Genomic DNA, 20634 nt, shown 5'->3' with positions numbered 1-20634 from the left:
TAATCTGTCACCATTATTTGTCATATATGATATTCTATTCTTTGCCATTCTTTCAGTGGGAAAAGAACTAAGCTTTCCTAAAATGTCCAGCTGGGAGATGATCACTCATCTCTTTGTCTTTAGATATCGACTCATTGGTGACTCCTCTGCCACATGTATTATCTCAGACAATATTGTAACCTGGGATAAGGAAATGCCTTTTTGTGAATGTGAGTAGAATTTTCCCTTTATTGCACCTAGGTAATTCCTCTTGTCCCCCTCCAAAGAGAAAGTGGGCATCTACACATCAAAATAAGTACCCAGGTGGGTTACACTTGGCTTGAGTAGTTCTGAACACAGATTTGTGGTTTATCTTCTTCCATGCCCCCAATCCCATTACACATTCCTTTGCTTATTGTCTTTTGATGATACATTATCTCATAGTGAATAAGTGCTCAAATCTAAAATATGCCACAAGATTACACACTGCCAACTTTAATCCATGCAAAATGTTCCCCACCCTAGGTGCCTTTTTTAAACAGTTTAACTGTACTCTGGGGGTCAGGATGGGTGACCAGATAATATTTTTGTGGGTTTTTATCAGGCCAGTTCCGTGTATCTTCCTACCTTGCTACTTCTCATTTAGAACCATCTTTGAGATGAGGATACAGAATTTCAATAATAGGAGTAAATTGCAGGCTAAGTGGAAGTTTGGTTTGCAAGAGTTAAGACAAAATTTCCAGAAGGTATAACATTTAAATGCCTTCTCTCTTTTCCTATGTACCCCATCCTCCCCAAGCTATTCCTTGTGAGTCACCCCCAGCCATCTCCAATGGAGACTTTTACAGCAGCAGTAGCGAGGACTTTTACTATGGAATGGTGGTTACTTATAAGTGCCATGTTGGACAGAATGGGAAAAAGCTGTTTGACCTCGTGGGTGAAAAGTCAATATACTGCACCAGCAAAGACAATCGAATTGGCATCTGGAGCAGCCCTCCCCCTCGGTGTATTCCTGTAGTCAAATGCCCAATTCCAGAAGTTGAAAATGGAATTATGGAATCTGGATTTAGACGCTCATTTTCCTTAAATGATTCTGTGATGTTTAAGTGTAAGCCCGGCTTTACCATGAAAGGCAGCAACACAGTATGGTGCCAACCAAACAGCAAATGGAACCCTCCACTGCCAAGGTGCTTCAAGGGTGAGTTGGGCTGAAACTCTGGGGATCTAGAAATAAATTGAGACTTTGGGAGGAATAGATACATGGTACCTATGAGAAGAGGAGGATAAAGACAGTGTATGTAGTTGGGTATCCTGGTTAAAGAATTTAAAAGTAAACTTTGAAAGTAGTATCTAAATGTTGAAGAGTTGGGAAATTTACTATATTCTGGGACAGTGCTAGATATGCATTAATGTAGGGGAAATTAGAAGACACTTTTAAAAAATGCAGGTAGTACCAGAGCTAATGATCAGAGATTTTAATATGATTAAAATCATATGTGATTGCCAACAAACACATGAGATTGCCAACAAACACATGAAAGGATGCTCAACATCATTAATCACTAGAGAAATGCAAATCAAAACTACAATGAAATATCATCTCACACCCATCAGAATGGCCATCATCAAGAAATCTACAAACAATAAATGCTGGAGAGGGTGTGGAGAAAAGGGAATACTCTTGCACTGTTGGGGGGAATGTAAATTGATGCAGCCACCATGGAGAACAGTATGGAGGTTCCTGAAAAAACTAAAAATAGAACTACCATATGACCCAGCAATCCCACTACTGGGCACATACCCTGAGAAAACCATAATTCAAAAAGAGTCATGTACCAAAATGTTCATTGCAGCTCTATCTACAATAGCCAGGAGATTGAAGCAACCTAAGTGTCCAACAACAGACGAATGGATAAAGAAGATGTGGCACATATATACAATGGAATATTACTCAGCCATAAAAAGAAACGAAATTGAGTTATTTGTAGTGAGGTGGATGGACCTAGAGTCCATCATACAGAATGAAGTAAGTCAGAAAGAGAAAAACAAATACCATATGCTAACACACATATATGGAATCTAAAAAAAAAAAAAGTTCATGAAGAACCTAGGGGCAAGACGGGAATAAAGATGTAAACCTACTAGAGAATGGACTTGAGGATACAGGGAGGGGGAAGGATAAGCTGGGACAAAGTGAGAGAGTGGCATGGACATATATACACTACCAAATGTAAAATAGATAGGTAGTGGAAGGCAGCCACATAGCACAGGGAGATCAGCTCAGTGCTTTGTGACCACCTAGAGGGGTGGGATAGGGAGGGTGGGAGGGAGGGAGATGCAAGAGGGAAGAGATATGGGGATATATGTATATGTATAACTGATTCACTTTGTTATAAAGCAGAAACTAACACACCATTGTAAAGCAATTATACTCCAATAAAGATGTTAAAAAAATCATATGTGATTAGATTTTATTTAAATGAGGATAAAATAAACTCTCAATCCTATTGGCCAGGCCCATGGGGGAAATGGGCTGATCAGAATTTGATTCAAATTACTATAGGTATTATACATTCTCCTATTGAAAAATGTAGCCTTTATGGAATAAGGCTAGAGTTAAGATCAAGTCACTTCCCCCATTCCCCCTTTCTCCCCTACTCTTATTGAGAAGTGCCTGACTTACTAAAAACCTGGCAACATTGGGAGCCCCTCCCATAAGGCTCAGAAACTTCATCAGTGGTTTGGGAAGCAGGAAGAAAGAGGAGATTTTTGGTGGTAAAAATGCATTATAATAGTTTGATTCCCTTGGCTACAACATTAATGAGAGTATATCCATTTATATGAAATGGGAAAATGATGAATGGGAATAATGTTTCCTGGCATAGATCAAGGTACAGAAGGAAGATAGATGCAAGGTTGATCGTGTCTAAAATATGTAACACATGTTAGCCCCACTACACCTCACCCAAAATAGTGTCTGCCTTATACTTTGGAGAATTGACATGACCACCTTCATTCGACTCCTGCCAACCTCAAGTTGGCTTAGGTTGTAGAGAAGAAAGTTCTTATTTCAGAAATAAAAGGACTCTGGTCCTGTTCTTTTCTCAGGGTGTCTACCACCTCCACATATCTACCACGGTAATTATAACAAATTGGATGAGGAATTCTTTGCAGTTGGACAGGAAGTGTTCTACAGCTGTGAGCCTGGCTATACTCTCATTGGAACTAACCCTATGCAGTGTACCTCCTTGGGAACCTGGAGGCATCCAGCCCCCAACTGTGAAGGTGCCTAAAGGTCTATTCCATCTCAAGGAAACTTAGCTGTTTCCTGACTCTTCATGTGCCAGCCTTGTCTCTTTTTTCCTAGCGAAATCATGTGGTGCCATTCCAGACCAACTTCTCAACGGTCATGTGGTAGCTCCTCCTAATCTCCAGCTTGGGGCAGAGGTTGCATTTGTTTGTGATAAGGGGTGAGTGCAAGGTGATGGGGCCTGACTTGGGGCCTATGATCCATAGCTAAGCATTGCAAAGTGTGATCTTTAAAGGTAGTTAAAATTCTTTTCTCTCCTTTTCTTTACCCTTTATGATTAAGAATTCTGTTATTAAGCAAATTCCATTGATTTTCTCCAAATGTGTATATTGTGCATGGCCAGCCAAAGCTGAGAATTATCCTTTCATCATTTGCAAAAGCAAAGTTTGGGCTGCGAAGTTAAGGCTTCTATTATGGAGTCTGAATAGACGTTGGGGGTTCAGTAAGAGGAGCTCTTTGAAGTGAGATTAGGGAACAAAGTCTTTGATGTTTTCTTTACTAGGAACTGAGGTTATGCTCTTCTAATGGTCAAGAAAATCTTGATATTTGGATGTCAAAGAGGAAAGAGAGAATTCAAGAAAAGAACAGATCATTAGGACTGTTTTCTCTGTGTTTTTAGCTGGTCTGAAGTCCTCACGTAGCTTGGCTGATTCACAATCTTAGATATTTTCCTTAAGCCAGAAATGCTTATAAAAATAGAGGCCATTTAATACCATATACTTGAGAGAAGCGATGAATTCCATGCAACCGAGAATTGTTTTGTTCTGGTGATGATTTGCTGCCCCTTATTGTTTAAGGTACCGGTTAAATGGCCAATCTTCTAGTCAGTGTGTCTCAGAAGGAATGAGAGTACTCTGGAATAATAAGTTTCCTGTCTGTGAACGTGAGTAGAAAGCAAAAATAATCGAGTATGGATCGTGCCTCTTGATTTTTGGTGTATTCTCGTGCATTTATCAATTATAAAATCTTATCAATATGAACATATATATGCCACTTTTCTGTATGTTCTAGAATGCAGAACAAAACTAAATTTATTCAGTTGACTACATATGGTATTGAGTATTCTATGTGTATAAGGATAAAGGCTCTCGAAAGTTACCCCTACTGAAAATGAATAGCACTGATGGGCTGAAATGGTTTGGCTGTGTCTTCTTATGCCATTTCCTCATCTGATGAGCAATTCTTGGAGCTAAATGGAAATCAACCAGAAGTTTTGGAGGTTGGCAATTTTTCCTTTATTCTAAGACTCACTCAGGAAAGGTGTGCATATACCAACACAACTATAAACAATTAATATTCTTCATGCCTATTAGGACAAATAAATAAAAGGTATGAGGTCACTATTCCAAACCTCTGATCACTTCCTGTGGGTCTTTCAACTGGGACCAGCATCAAAGGATGACAAATGACTTGCAGTGAGGCTGCAGTATCTTTTGTAATGGGACAGAATGTGGTCTCACTACTTATAGCACCAGCTGTGTGTTTGAAACAGGCACTGCACAATTAGTATGTTCCAGGTACTGTACTTGCCCCTTTCAGGTAGTTTTATGTCACTGGATTCTCATTACAACATTGAATTATACTAGACTAGGAAACTGAGGCTTAAAGAGGGTGAGACTTGCCTAAGGTCACACAGCTATTGAATGACTGTGGGGATTTGAAACCAGGTCTAATGAGCACAGATTTCATTAGTCCATGTGCCTCTCCACGTGTGATTAGTATGTCATTAACATATTATTTTCATGTACTGTTTGCCTTTTGTTTCATTATTAAAGTTGATTGGACACAGAACTATTCAATAAGTTCTGTTTCATTGTTATTGTTTGGTCAAGATGGCTTATAGTCCTATATTGCTTTGTTTGCTGAGGATCAAGAGAAAGGTAAGAATTTAGGAACTTGGGGACAGGAAGGGACTATGAGTAAGAAATAAATTATACAAATTTCTAGGTCTATTTCTGAAAAAGTGACATGACCTATATTTGGACTTTTATCTAAATTTGAATCTTATTGTCATGATCAGTATGACCACATATTTTCTTTTCTACTTTGCAGGGATTTTTTGTGACCCTCCTCCTCCTATCAAAAATGGGCGGAATAGTTATCATTCTAGTCCCATAGCTGTTAACTCTGTGGTGAGGTACAGTTGCTTGAGTGCCTTCCGCCTCATTGGAGAAAGTATTCTTTTTTGTATAACTAAAGACAATGTAAATGGAATCTGGGATAAAGCTGCTCCTATCTGTGAATATTACAATAAAAATTCTATTTGCTCTGAGCCCATAGTACCAGGTGGATACAGAAATAAAATGTCTAGACCACCATACAGACATGGTGATTCTGTGACATTTACCTGTAAGACCAACTTCACCATGAAAGGAAACAAAACTGTTTGGTGCCAAGCAAATAAAACATGGGGACCAACACCACTACCAACCTGTGAGAGTGGTGAGTAGAATGAAAATAAAACTGATTCAGGAGCTTGGAGCCTCGCATTTCTGTGCAGATTAAGTTTGGTATCATTCTGAAGGAAGAACAGTGTGGATGTGTGAATGGTAAGGGTGGAGAGAGGAAACAATGGAAAGGGTGAAAATTACAGTTTCCTGGCTTTTTCTTGGTTGTAGAGGGATGTAAATGTTCATTCAACAAACATCTGTAGAGCAAAGAATTTTAAACTGTAATGGCAAAATCTAACTAAACACACCTAATAATTGAATGGAATAAGTCCCACAAGGATGGGGGCCAGAGTTTGTCTGGACTGCGGGAATTGGGTTTTACAGTTTTCAATTGCATATCTGGGTTATTGTTAAAGCGAGAAGAAATGTGGGCTCTAATAGCAAAAACACAATGAGTGGATTTAAAATTGATCTATAAAAACTGTTAGTATAGTCTGGCAGAAATGATGTGCTGTTCTCTTTGGCCTCTATAAATGCTTTTTGAGTGATCCACTATTTTTCAAACTCATGTCCTAAGCCATAACATTTCAAATCAAGTAACTTTGAAAATAAGAACTACTGTAAGCTCTTCCTTTCCTTATTATTTGGTGTGGTTTATGTTGCTGCTGAACTCTAAATCTGAATTTCAGTTATGTAATGATGGGAACCGGCAATATTTGACAAAAATTATACCATCAAAATAAGGTATTTATTTTCTTAATAAAGAACAATATTGATAAATTCTAAATTGATTAAAGAGTTGAAAAATTATTATTAGAAAAATATGGTTCTATCTGTCTGTAAACAGATATATAATCTTGGAGGGAGGGAAGATCTGAAGATAGTCTCAAATGGGGTGACCATGCAAAACAATTAAAGATTGTAGATAGGATTAAAGATTATAAAGATTTAGATAGGCCTATATATATTGACATGGAAAGATATAGATTATTAAGCAAATAAAGCAGGGCCTAGAATAATATGTATTGAGTATACATACACACCCAAAATATGTGTATAGATATATCACATATAGGATCCAGAAACACTATATTACTAGTATCTGGCAGGATAACCCCATAAATAACAACATGCTACTTTTGGAGCAGAAAATAGGCTTAAGGGTAGAATGAGAGTATGAGTGAAAATGGACTTTTTTTTTGGTAATTGAAGTTTTTCACGCTGCAAATGTGATTCATAAAGTGTAACTAAAAATAAAAAATAATGTACTATTTGTGGTATAAAGTGGATATAATTAAACCATACCTGTTTGATCTTTAAAAGACTGAGTCAAAAATTAATGATGACTGCTTAGCATAGACCATGTATCATTTATTTGGATGTATGTACTAAGTCAAAATACAGACTGTGAAGGAGCTATCTGATGACCTTTTTCCTAATGCGTGTGTGTAAAGATATCTCCCTGGAGTGTCCATCACTTCCCACAATCGCCAACGGGTATCACACAGGGGAGAGCGTTGATTCCTTTGCCCCAGGATTGTCTGTGACCTACAGCTGTGAACCTGGTTACTTGCTTCTTGGAGAAAAGACCATTCGCTGTTTGTCTTCGGGAGACTGGAGTGCTGTCGCTCCCACATGTAAAGGTACCCTAAATTTACAATCAATGTTAAGAATTTGGGCTACTATGTTACTTGCCACACTTTGCTCATCTTTGGCTTGTTTTCTTAGAGGCAGAGTGTGAGCTTCCAGGACCATTTCTCAATGGGCAGTTAAAGAGGCCCGCAAGTCTTCGGGTTGGTGCAACTGTGAACTTTTTCTGTAGTGAAGGGTGAGTGTCTAGAGGGCCTATGAGATTTAATTCATTTGACTTATGTGTGCATGGTGTGTACTGTGAAACCTGCAGAAGGTTTCTCTGTGACGGTCGATGGGCAGCTTAAGGTTGTGAGAGATAATGCCAATAAAAGGAGTTGGTGCCCACAAATTAAGTGAATTTGGATTTTAAATAGAGGGTTCTGTTCTGCCTAATAGTTCTGAATGACCTCCCTTTGTCTCCAGGTATCGATTACAAGGCCAACCTTCTAGCCAGTGTGTAATTGTTGGACAGCGTACTTTTTGGACCAAATTTCCAGTATGTGAAGGTAGGTTAAGTGACTGTGGTTTGCAACTAGTTCCTTGGCCAGAGGTTCAACAGGACACCACATTCTCAGCTTAACTGAAAGTTTTCATCCATTTCTTACTATATAGGATCTTATAGAGCAAAGATCTCCCCCAGAGATCTTTAGATCTTTAAGGGATATGTTCTTCACTGAAACATCCTTGAATTACCTCTTTGTCCTTTGCTTACTCAAGTAAAACAGGGTTTCTAAGCTTTTCTTTCTCTGAAAACTATGTACAATTGCCAGCCAGGCCATGCACATAAAGGAGATTATATACTTGGTAAAAGAAATCAAAGGATCAGCAAAGTAGATATATTCAGGAATAAAGTTTTAAATCATACTTTCTGAATTATATTGCTATAGCCGCTTTGACAGATTCATTACTGATTCCAATATTACTGTCTGTGAACCCAGGATGTGAGAGTGGCATGTAGCAACACCCGAGACATTCTTTGTTTGTAGTATAGTTGGAATCTTGTCATCTCTCTCTGTAATTTCCTAGAAATTCTTTGCCCACCACCTCCTCCTATTCTCAATGGAACACATACGGGCAGCTCTTCAGTGAATGTTCGGTATGGAAGCACAGTCACTTACACCTGTGACCGGGGCCCAGAGCAAGGAGTGAACTTCATTCTCACTGGGGAGAGAACTATCCGTTGTACCACTGATAGTCAGAAGACTGGGACCTGGAGCGGCCCTGCCCCACGCTGTGAACTTTCTGTTTCTGAGGTTCGGTGTCCACCTCCCCAGATCCTAAGAGGCCAAATATCATCCGGGCAGAAAGATCAATATTCCTATAATGACACTGTGGTATTTGCCTGCGTATTTGGCTTCACCATGAAGGGCAGCAAGGGAATCCGATGTAATGCCCAAGGCACATGGGAACCATCGGTACCAGTCTGTGAAAAGGGTGGGTATTCCAATGCTCGGAACAGGTGCCACTGATTCATCCTTCTGAAGCGTTAGAGAAGGGGTTATGGACTTCAGCAGGGCCTTTTCCAACTTCCAGTCCCCTCAATTTTACAAAATATTGTGAAGATAAATTATAAAGAAGACTTTTTAAACACTGTCTCCCATTCATTTTGTAGGATTATCCTTGGGGGGAAAAATCATTAGGGACCACTAAGTTGCCTATTTCTTTAAAGGGGAAACAACTGGGAAAAAATGTTTGTCTTAACAGTGATTTCTTAAAAGAAAAGTGATTTCGACTTCAGCAAAATAACCCTACAGATAGGTCAGAATCTCCCATTAGAAATGTACAAGATGATTCCTTGTACAACAGAGGAATTGGAGCACCCAGTGGGAACGGAAAAAAAAAAAATCTGCAGCTGCCTAAATGCAGAAAAAAAATTGACAACCACTGGTCTAAAATTACCCAAAATTGGGCTGCAAGATTACTTCTGTACTGTACAACTGCCACCAGAGTGGAATTGTAGCATAAATGTCACTTTCTTTGGCTCAGTTTCTTTCTATCATTGTTTACATAAGAAAAATTCTCTGTCTTTCTTTTAGATTGTCAAGCTCCTCCTAAAATCCTCCATGGGCAAAAGGAAGATAGACACATGATTCGCTTTGACCCTGGAACATCCATAAAATATAGCTGCGACCCTGGCTATGTGCTGGTGGGAGAAGAATCCATACATTGTACCTCTGAGGGAGTGTGGATACCCACTGCCCCCACATGCAAAGGTTCCAGGCTTTGAATGTCGATGTCTTTTGGTTTTGAGATTGCCTTGAGTTGATTTCTCATCCTCCTCTCTTTTCTTAGTGACAGAATGTGAACCTATAGGAAAGCAAGTCTTTAAAAAACCCAAGAACCAACTTATTAGACTAGATGTCAACTCTTCTTGTGATGAAGGGTGAGTGAGGACTGTCTCAGTCTGAACTAAGTCTGGCTTATCAGTTACACTGCAAGCTCTGTGTAGGAGTTTATCTCAAAGACCCCCCTGTCACGTGTTCATGGAAGTGTTGATCACTATGTTTCCATTAATGGAAACCATGCTGTGCAATGGGTGGGTCGTGCTGCTGCTGGCTACGTTTTTGTTCCTATTGATTCCTGTGCTGAAAGTAATGTGTCTGCTATTGAGCCAATAGCTCTTGCTTAGGTTAGTGGTCACCAGATGGCAAAATGTCATGACTCTTTGTCCCTAGGTACCGGCTAAGCGAGAGTGTTTATCAGCAGTGCCAAGGCACAATTCCTTGGTTTATGGAGATTCGTCTCTGTAAAGGTGAGTAGAAAAATAACAAAGGATCTTGAATAATGTAAGATCTACAAATATGAATAACAGAGGGTCTAGAATCCTGTCAGATTTCTGTTTTAGGCATGTTATGGAATTAAGAATATTAGATCCCATTCTATTCACTGTGTCAACAGTTATAGTTGCACAGTTTTGTTTTCTTTTACTTCAAAGCCTAGCAATCACTTAATTTAAATGCGTTTAGTTACTGATTCTCTTTTGTGATATGGGAGAATAAGAGTAGTGAGGTCAATGAGTATATGAGCCACCACCCTTAATTTTGGGTACACTGTAGTTTAGTGGAGAGAAAGGGAACTGGTGTGGGAGCTGAAGTCAGGTTCTATTTCTGCTGCTTATTGACCGGGGGCAATTTATGTAACTTCTCTGAACTCTAGCCTCTTATCTGTAACATTAGCATCAGACTGCAGACCTCAAAGTTATTATAATTAAATGGTACTATACCTCCTTTGCAGATGAGACAATTGCCTGTCAAAAAGTAGATGTTCAATCAACAATAAATATTCTTGGCTAGTCTATCATATCACCGCAGCAAAAAAATGTACCATCTCAAAAAAGTTTAATTCTATCCCCCTGTGCCTTTTATTGACCTGCTGGTTATTAAAAAAAGAATTCTTTTCTTAATTAATAATTTGCTATCAGACTTTACTGCCTCACAATATGATATTGATCTACATCTTCACTTTTAACACATTACAAAAATCTTTCCTATGAAATCTTTTAAACTGAATTTGAGCTTTGATAGAATGCATATCATCACATCTCACCCATATCCTTCAAGAAACCAGATAACAAAAGATTCATACCAACCTCATTTCTCTTCTTTGGTGTTTAATACTGGAACAGAATTGTACAGTAACTTTTCATCTCTCCAGATATCACCTGCCCACCACCCCCTGTTATCTACAATGGAGTACACACAGGGAGTTCCTCAGATGTCCTATATGGTACCACAGTCACTTACACATGTAACCCCGGGCCAGAGAGAGGAGTGAAGTTCAACCTCATTGGGGAGAGCACCATCCGTTGTACAAGCAACGATCAAGAGACGGGCATCTGGAGTGGCCCCGCTCCTCTCTGTAAACTTTCCCTCCCTGCTGTTCAGTGCTCACATGTCCACGTTGCAAATGGATACAAGATATCTAGCAAGGAAGCCCCATATTTCTACAATGACAGTGTGATATTCAAGTGTAATAATGGATTTACTTTGAAGGGCAGCAGTCAGGTTCGTTGCAAAGCCAATAACACCTGGGATCCTGACATACCAGTTTGTGAAAAAGGTAAAAACTCAGTGGAGAGGAAAATGAGGTATTTACTTGTTTATTCTTGTTTGTTATCTCCCACCCAAAGCTAGAGTTATGGAAAAAAGCAAGGGGGCATAGATTACTGTCCCATTTCTTCCATGCTGTAACAAAACAGTCTATGTGTGTTGTATATATTCTTTGTGCAAATGCTCCCTTTGATCTGGGATACAGTCAGGGTAGATAATTGAGAGGATCTTTTTTAAGGTTCCAGGTTCCTTCAAAAGAGTAGAAAGCATTCAGTAATGAATAAGAGCTTGATGATCTTTGGCTTAAAAGTTTCAGACTGTCTACTGTCAAACGTTGTATACTTAGTGTTCTTGAGTTTTTGTTGGTATTTATGTGGGAAGTTTTTTCTTTAGGCTGTCAGCCACCTTCTGGGCTCCACCATGGTCGGCATACAGGTGGAAATAGGGTCCTCTTTGTCTCTGGGATGACTGTAGACTACACCTGTGATCCTGGTTACTTGCTTGTGGGAAACAGATCCGTTCACTGTATGCCTTCAGGAAATTGGAGTCCTTCTGCCCCTCGGTGTGAAGGTACTTTCAGTTCCTGAGTTGTCTTTCTCTTTTATATCAGGCATGTATAAGTAATTCCAACTTTACTCCTCTAGAAGCACCATGCCAACCTTTGAAAGAAGGTCTTCAAGATGTTCCAGTTGGTTCACCTGTGGTACCAGTTAATATGTCCTGCCAAGATGGGTAAGTATGATTCATTCTCAGAAAGGGTGTCCACCTTGCTTTGTGCATTAATTCTAGCCTCAGTTTGTCTTGGTGACTCCCTCTAGAGGTTCCTCGTTGTCACACTAACAGAGATTGTGAGGTTCCAAAGGTCTAAGTAGCATCTCTGACTTTTCAGTCCTTTCTTGACACGGAAATGGCTTTGCTGGGAGTAACTCTAAGTCTAAAGTAGTTTGCTTACTTGAAGGGCCAGGAGTTTTGACTCCTTTCTGCCAAATTTCTTATTTAGAAGTGCTTCTGTATTAGTGGTTTGAGGAGGCCAGGTTTCAGAGATGTGATTTTTAGGAAGAGAAAACGTATTATAATCTCTCTCTAGGTACAAGTTGACTGGACATGCTTATCGGAAATGTCAAGATGATAAGAATAGGGTTTGGTTCCAAAAGATTCTACTTTGTAAAGGTAAGTTAAAAAAAAAAGTTGTCAGTGGGTTGTAGGGGGTTAAAGAGAACAGGTCACTACAGAACTAATCTATACCTTAACAGTCGATGTGTTCTAGCTCAGTGTACATAAGAAACATGTTTTAGTGTTTGGATGGTACTAGCATTGGGAAACAAAATTGTCAAGTAGGAAATGAGTACAGGTGACCCTCTGTATCTGCAGGTTTCTTATCCATGGAGTCAGTAGACTGCAGATCAAAAATATTTTTTTAAAAACCCTGAAAGCTTCCAAAAGCTAAACTTGAATTTGCTATGTGCTGGCTACTATTTACCTAGCACTTACATTTTATTTACAACTATTTACACAGCGTTTACATTGTATTAGGTATTATAAGTCATCTAGAGATGATTTAAAGTATATGGGAGGTTGTGCGTAGGTTATATGCAAACACTATGCTATTTTATATAAGGGGCTTGAGCATCTCAGAATTTGGTATTGATGAGGGATTCTGGAACCAATCCCCTGTGGATACCGAGGAATGACTGTATTTGCCATATACCTGCTAATTGCTCAAAATTTTAAAAATAACAAATATAGACTATTTCTCTATTTCATGAGAACATAGCTGTATTTATTCCTTTCTTAATACTTTACTGTATTTTCTGAACTTTTTTTGGAATGAGTATGTGTTATTCATGTAGTCAAAAATTTAATAAAGCTTTTTAAAAGAAAACATAATCTAGCATCTAAAATTTAAATAACTTAATATCTACGTGCACTACATGCAGTTGCATAGTTTTATTATTTAGTTTTATAGTATCTGATTGAAGACTGTCCACCATGGTGTACTAGCTGAAGTAGAATTTCCTAATCTCTTCTGCAGTTATCCACTGTCAACCTCCACCAGTGATTAACAATGGGAGGCACAGGGGTGTAATGACAGAACACTTTCTGTATGGAAATGAAGTCTCTTATGAATGTGACCAAGGATTCTATCTTCTGGGAGAGAAAAGTATACGGTGCATAAGTGATTCTAAAGGACGTGGATCTTGGCGTGGACCTCCCCCACAGTGCATAAAATCTCCTCCTGTGACTCACTGCCCTAATCCAGAAGTCACACATGGATATAAGCTGAATAAAACTCGTTCTTCATATTCCCACAATGACATAGTACATGTCGCCTGTGATCCCGGCTTCATCATGAATGGGAGTCACTTGATTAGGTGTCATACTGACAACAAATGGGTGCCAGCTGTACCAACTTGTATCAAAAAGGGTAAGATTTTTTCAGGACTAAAATATGGGATGTTGCACAGAATAAAGAAAAAGGGTTTTGAACCTGCACTTGCCATGCCGCCTAAAGAAAAGCAAGTAAAAGCCAAGGCAGTCATATTATTTTACAAAATACCTGCCTTGCCTTATCTTCTCAACCCATTCTTTTTTTCCCTTTTCTTTCTAAGCTTGTTGGAAAAAGGTACATGAAAGGATAATGGTTAACTTTGAAACTGATGGAGTCTCCCAAGTTTATTATTTTTATTACTTTAGAATGGGGAAAATGCACATACCATTTTGGGCAAATGTTTGGCAGTAATATTGCTTGATAATTTGATATTTAAGGCTGTGATACCAGCCAGAAAGGGATCTTTGAGTATTCTGGAGAATGGAGCTGGCCTTAAAACTCACTGAATTGTCTTGTAATTTTAGTTATTATCGGTAGTTTTATTCCTATCAGTGGCTATCTACAACAGAGGCTGCCAACTGGCGACCAAGAACTGAGTTCAAAACTGTTTTCTTTGGCTAGCACAGTATTATTTTAAATGAAACCTATCTCCACCACCCAAGGCAAACAGTGAACCTGTGATACAGTGAGGGCCCCCTCTGTTTTCCTGCAAGGTACCATTATCTTGAATTGGGCAGTGGCTGCCATTTTTAGAATGACAGGTGCTCTGTGACTTACCATATCTGGTGACTTCACTTCCTGGCTCCTGTAGATATTTGAGGGTGTGACACTTGACCTTTTTACCATTTAAAGAGAAAAGAAAAGATTACTATTCTCTGATAGATTACAATTGTGGGCTGTAACCACTGATGTTTCATTATCTTACATTTGGCATTTGTCTTCAGATCATATATGATATAGGTAGGAAATGCAAATCTCTGTCCTGTACTGTTTGGTTTGGGCTAAATGAATATTTTTGGATACTGACTAGTTGGCTTGTTGCCTGCCTTCTTTCTGTATCGCTATCACCCATTTGCTGGCTATACGTTCCTCTGTACTAAATTAAAGATCTTTTTAAATTGGTGTCTAAGCTTTCTTAGGATGTCAACATCCGTTTAAGATCCCCCACGGAAATCATACCGGTGGAGACATAGCTCGATTTTCTCCCGGAATGTCAATCCTGTATAGCTGCAACCAAGGCTACCTGCTTGTAGGAGAGGCAGTCCTTCTTTGCACACATGAGGGAACCTGGAACGGACCTGTCCCTTATTGCAAAGGTGTGTTGTTTATTTGTTTTCTTATTTTTTAAATAAAATTTGTCCCAAATAGATATATTCAGTTAGGTACTTTCAACTTAAAATAGCCAAATAAATGCATTAATTGGATCATTTAATTAAATGCATTTAATTGGATTAATTTAATTGGATTAATAGATGAAGTCATCTAAATACTGCAAAATAAGAAAAATGGCTGAGGCTCTATCTGAGCTATCACTTATGTAGTCATTTAAATATGGAAAGTTGAAGTCTTTATGTAAATCAAACAACTAAAGTACAGATTGAATTTACACTGTGGTTACAGTTATGATAAGTGTGCATTTGGCAAAATACTCATAAAAAGTAAAGTTATCTTTTGAGTATATTTCCTCTAAGTGGTGATAGGATTATGGGTATATTTTTATAAAAGTTTCAGAATGTCATTTTCATTATCATAAGCAGTGCATATGAAATATGAGTAATGACTTAATACTGAATATTAGTTGAGACTTCTTACCATATGCCAGATACTGTACACAGCACTTTGCATGCATTATCTCATTTAATCCTCCTGAGAACCATATCAATGATTGGTGCCATTACCTCTGTATTATAGATGAGGTCCCAGTAGAATGGAGAGGTTTGTAACTTACACAAAGTCTCACAGCTAGAAAACCCTAGAGTCAGGTTCAAATCCAAAATCTCACACTATTGGCCCCTACACTGAAAAGATGAAAGAAGAAATGAGGAAGCATTTACATGTAAGAAGAATTGGAGAATAAGATTCAAAGTTGATGAAACAAAAATTCAGAAGTCTTAATGTTACCCATTCAGCCCTCATCATTTCTCTAAGAATCCATAAAATTTACTCAACATTATTGGTTTAGAAACTAAAGCACAAAGAAGGAAAGTAATCTAGTATGATTACCTGGACGTTCCTGAGGTAGATGGCTGACACTAAAAGGCTATGCCTAGGACATCATTTTGTGTTATTTTAGTGAAGTTTTACTAACTGAGAATAAACTAAATTGGTTCCATAAACCTTTCCATTAAGGGCAGTATCTACGTTCTTGGTAAAATGTCAAAATATGACTCAGCTTCAACTAGATTTCTTTAATTTCAGAGGTGAACTGTAGCTTCCCAGATCATATAAATGGAATCCAGAGTAGGCTGGAGCCTGGAAAAATGTATCAGTATGGAGCTGTCATCACTTTAGAATGTGAAGATGGATATACCCTAGAAGGTAGTCCCCAGAGCCAGTGTCAGGAAGATCACCGATGGAACCCTCCCCTGGCTGTTTGCAAATCCCCAAGTAAGTGCAAAGGGCTTCACTGCAGCTCCTACTTGTTTCACTGGAAGAAGAGAGTGAGCAGTTTCCCTCAATGTTAGGGACTCCTGGGTTTTAAATTGACATAGGTCTGTGACCAGTGGTATAGTAACAGACGAATTTGAAGTCGGTGGTCTATTGTAGTAAAAGTGAGACTTTCAAGTAAAGAAAGAAAATAAAGAGAAAAGAGCACTAACTTAAAAGGTGCAAAACTAACAACCTTATAGAGTTGTCATTTGGTATACTCAGGGGGATTGGTTCCAGGACCCCCTTGGATACCAAAATCTGCAGATGCTCAAGTCCCTTTTATAAAATGGCATAGTACTTGCATATAACCTGTGCATATCCTCCCATATACTTTAAATCATTTCTAGATTACTTATTATACCTAAAACAATGTAAATGGTTGCTGGGCTCACAGGGTGAGTTTTGCTGTTTGGAATTTTCTGAAATGTTTTGCTTTTTTGAATATTTTTGACCTGTGGTTGGTTGAATCCACAGATATAGACTGTATTTTGAAAGGAGTTGCTGCTGAGACTTCTGTTATTGCTGAATCTTGATTTATAAGTGCTTAGCAATATGACAGGGGCCTCCAAAAATATGTTAACCAACCTGGTGTAACAGTTAATGTTCACATTCTGACCTGAGAAATCCCTGATTATAAAGCTGATTTTATTGGTTTTTTTCATGGATGAACTACCCCAACTTAATTAAGGTGGAAAAAAAAATGTAAAGGCCAAGGGAGTTGTTACATAAGAAATGAAGAAAAAGTGGGTAGGGACTTGCTGGTGGCACAGTGGTTAAGAATCCGCCTGCCAATGCAGGGAGCACAGGTTCGAGCCCTGGTCCGGGAAGATCCCACACACCATACAGGGTGAGTTTTGCTGTTTGGAATTTTCTGAAATGTTTTGCTTTTTTGAATATTTTTGACCTGTGGTTGGTTGAATCCACAGATATAGACTGTATTTTGAAAGGAGTTGCTGCTGAGACTTCTGTTATTGCTGAATCTTGATTTATAAGTGCTTAGCAATATGACAGGGGCCTCCAAAAATATGTTAACCAACCTGGTGTAACAGTTAATGTTCACATTCTGACCTGAGAAATCCCTGATTATAAAGCTGATTTTATTGGTTTTTTTCATGGATGAACTACCCCAACTTAATTAAGGTGGAAAAAAAAATGTAAAGGCCAAGGGAGTTGTTACATAAGAAATGAAGAAAAAGTGGGTAGGGACTTGCTGGTGGCACAGTGGTTAAGAATCCGCCTGCCAATGCAGGGAGCACAGGTTCGAGCCCTGGTCCGGGAAGATCCCACACACCACGGAGCAACTATGCCCGTGTGCCACAACTACTGAGCCTGTGTTATGGAGCCCGCGAGCCACAACTACTGAAGCCCGCGTGTGCCACAGCTACTGAAGCCCATGCGCCTAGAGCCCATGCTCTGCAACAAGAGAAGCCACTGCAATGAGAAGCCCGCACACCACAACAAAGAGTAGTCCCCTCTCGCCGCAGCTAGCGAAAACCTGCACGCAGCAACGAAGACCCAATGCAGCCATAAATAAATAAATAAATAAATTTATTAAAAAAAAAAAAAAAGAAGAAAGAGTGGGTATAATTCAGGGTTCCAATACCTCTTTTTAAGTAGACTTAGAGAGGAGGGGGCTGAGATTAATTTCTGGGACATTACCATGGGACTTTGAGATATGTGGAACCATGCAACTAGACTAATATTTTCATGATTTTGTATTCTCCTTAGGCTCACTTGTTCCTCTTATTTGTGGTAAGTTTTCTTAAATACTTGAAGAAAACTTCTAATGGTGATTTATAAAAATGTATGTAAAATGTGAGGCCCTATATCCTGACTGCTAATTTTTTTTTCACTTTAACTCATAAGAAGTTATCTTTTTTTTTAGTGTTTTAAGGATCTTTTAATGTGCACTTCACATCACAAACTGTCACTTTTGGATAGCATGGAATAAATGACTTGAACAGCTATTCCCAGTTTTTAAATTGAAAGTTAAAGCTTACCAAAAATTTAGTTTAACTCTTGGTCTTTTGCATGATTTTGTTACTACCAACATAGGCTGGCTTATTCTGCAGTAACAAAATATATTTCACAACTGAGAGTTAAATGTTGCTATGCAAAGTCATGGGATCTTGGTGTCCTGAGCTCCTAATTTCACCCCAGTGACAAGAATATTACTGATAAAACTGAAAAGAACAGAAAAGCTCAACAGGAACTTGACTGGAGCCCTGTGGTCAAATGCTTGGTCCTTTAGATTTAATATGGACTGGATTGAATCCAAAACTTTAGGCCCACATATGATGATCTAGGAATTCAGTATTTATATGGCTGAAGAAGAACAAGTAGAAAAGTCACGTAACATTTTCCCCACCACTAGGAATAGGCCCCACAGTCACTTCAAAACAAGGTAGGTCACATTTTTCTAGCATTTGATACTCTGATTTGTTTTCTAGGTTTTTCGGCAGGGATAGTCACTCTTTTCTGCTTGGGTGCTATCACCTTACGCATGATATTAAAACACAGAGAACGGTAAGTTCAACGCATGCTTGATCAAAACGCACAAAAGATTTTGACTTCTTGCCTGAAACTAAACACAGAAGGACAAGTTAAATGAAATAAATACTGCAATGGGATAACTGCAATAAGGTATCTTGTGTTAAATAGAAGGCCCTTTCTGTAAGAACTTAAAAGATAACAAACTAATTTTATTTGAATCATGTTTATTCAGATCAGATTATGTTTATTTATACATAATAAAAAATCTGGAAAACAGAAAAAAATCCCAGTCATAACACCTGCAGGTATTTGGTACGTTCCTATACAGGTATGATCATTTTTCTTATATTATTCCTCTTTTTCCTTTTAAAACTGAAATTTTGGCCTTAGAGTCTCCTTCCTTAATTTTTTTTTCATTTAGCCTCAGGTACAGATTTTTTTTAAATTAAATCATGTTTTCTTCTTACCTACTTAATTGCATATTTTTCTATTATATGTATCTATATTGTGGAAATTTTAGGTTGCTTCCACATTTATTCTGATAATAAATAAGATATGAGAAACACCTTTAAAGAAACTTTTTCCACATCTCCTTATTTCCTTAGCCTAGATTCCTAGAATTGCTAGGGATAAGTGTATGAACATTTAGATGCTTAGTAAATATAGCCAAATGCCTTTCTAGAAGGTTAGTTCTAACTTGATCATATGTCAAATAATTAACATATCTGGATGTATTGTGTTTCTGGATTCTTTTGTTGTTGTTGTATTGACCTGTCTATTCTATCACAAACTACTTTGTGTTTAAATAGTACAGCTTTCTACTGTTATAATATCTGATAAAGCAAGAACCCCGTCACTATAATTTTTTAAGCTTTTCCTGTCTCTTCTGTTTGTTTTTACAGGAGTATTAGATGATTTGTCATTTTCTAAAAACAGATATATTGTGATTTCATTTAAGTTTATAGAGTAATCGTTGAAAACTGGCACATTTTCTGTAATGCTTTCCCATTCAGAAATTTACTAGGCCTTTCTATTTGTTCAAGTAATCTTTTCTCTCACTTGGTTGTTTTCATGACTCCTTAAATATACTACTAGGTTTCTATATTTTGCTATGTTTTATTAACCAGAAATTAGACATACTTTTACATTTTAACTTATTCTTTTTAGAAAACATTTGTATCCATAAAGTAATGTTGCCATAGTGGGTCATGTGATATTTGGTGAGGACACAATCAAATGGACAGTGCTTGGGAATTTTAATCAGAAAAGTTTCCATAGTGGAGGAGATATTTCAGATGCATCTCAAGAGAGTGTAAACAAGGGGAGAAAGGTATTCCAGGTAGAAGGAGCAGTTTGAGCAAAGACCCAGAGGCTTGTCATTCCATCATATATTATGAGAACTACATAAGCAGTTGACATGACTGGGAAAATAGTATGTGTGATGGTGATTGAAGGTGAAGGTGGCATAGGTTTATGCGGAGGAGTGGCATAAAAGACCCCTCTGACCACATAAACCTTGTGGAAATTACAGAATATTCTGATAGGTGCAAAGGATACATCTTTAGCAAATGATATCATCAGGTATCAGCCTGGAAATGTTCCATGTGCTCAGGTTCTTAAGTCTCCATACATGCTAGTGTTAGGGCGGATAATTATGTAAAGTCTTACCAAATCTCAGGTAACTTCCAGTGGGGGATGACCAAGTCATGTCACCCTAAACATGTCACCCACAAACTCCAGCAAAATTACTTTAACATGCCAAGTCACTAGGATCTATCTAAATGATCTGATTACACTGTTCAC

At 38.3% G+C, this 20634-nt stretch overlaps 1 protein-coding gene across 4 annotated transcripts in view; it reads left to right on the top strand.

Moving 5' to 3' along the window:
• The window catches only part of CR2 (complement C3d receptor 2), a 34619-nt gene that overhangs the window by 8102 nt on the left and 5883 nt on the right, over positions 1-20634 (top strand). Inside the window, exons 4-25 of one of the 4 annotated variants that reach the window (XM_024750953.1) lie at positions 124-209; positions 779-1177; positions 3088-3264; positions 3347-3449; positions 4087-4172; positions 5342-5731; positions 7134-7322; positions 7408-7507; positions 7735-7817; positions 8338-8745; positions 9348-9524; positions 9604-9694; positions 9987-10063; positions 10966-11370; positions 11754-11930; positions 12005-12092; positions 12448-12530; positions 13393-13785; positions 14820-15005; positions 16108-16296; positions 18067-18090; positions 18789-18864. In XM_024750953.1, the coding sequence (XP_024606721.1) occupies positions 124-209; positions 779-1177; positions 3088-3264; positions 3347-3449; positions 4087-4172; positions 5342-5731; positions 7134-7322; positions 7408-7507; positions 7735-7817; positions 8338-8745; positions 9348-9524; positions 9604-9694; positions 9987-10063; positions 10966-11370; positions 11754-11930; positions 12005-12092; positions 12448-12530; positions 13393-13785; positions 14820-15005; positions 16108-16296; positions 18067-18090; positions 18789-18864 (3987 nt within the window). The remainder of the gene's footprint in view (positions 1-123; positions 210-778; positions 1178-3087; positions 3265-3346; positions 3450-4086; positions 4173-5341; positions 5732-7133; positions 7323-7407; positions 7508-7734; positions 7818-8337; positions 8746-9347; positions 9525-9603; positions 9695-9986; positions 10064-10965; positions 11371-11753; positions 11931-12004; positions 12093-12447; positions 12531-13392; positions 13786-14819; positions 15006-16107; positions 16297-18066; positions 18091-18788; positions 18865-20634) is intronic. The other 3 variants (XM_024750954.1, XM_024750955.1, XM_024750956.1) reach the window with 3 other exon arrangements.

This window comes from Neophocaena asiaeorientalis, unplaced genomic scaffold, assembly GCF_003031525.2.
Source record: "Neophocaena asiaeorientalis asiaeorientalis breed wild unplaced genomic scaffold, Neophocaena_asiaeorientalis_V1.1 scaffold67, whole genome shotgun sequence".
NCBI classification, from domain to species: Eukaryota; Metazoa; Chordata; class Mammalia; order Artiodactyla; family Phocoenidae; genus Neophocaena; species Neophocaena asiaeorientalis.
This window is presented reverse-complemented; position numbering and strand designations above follow the sequence as displayed.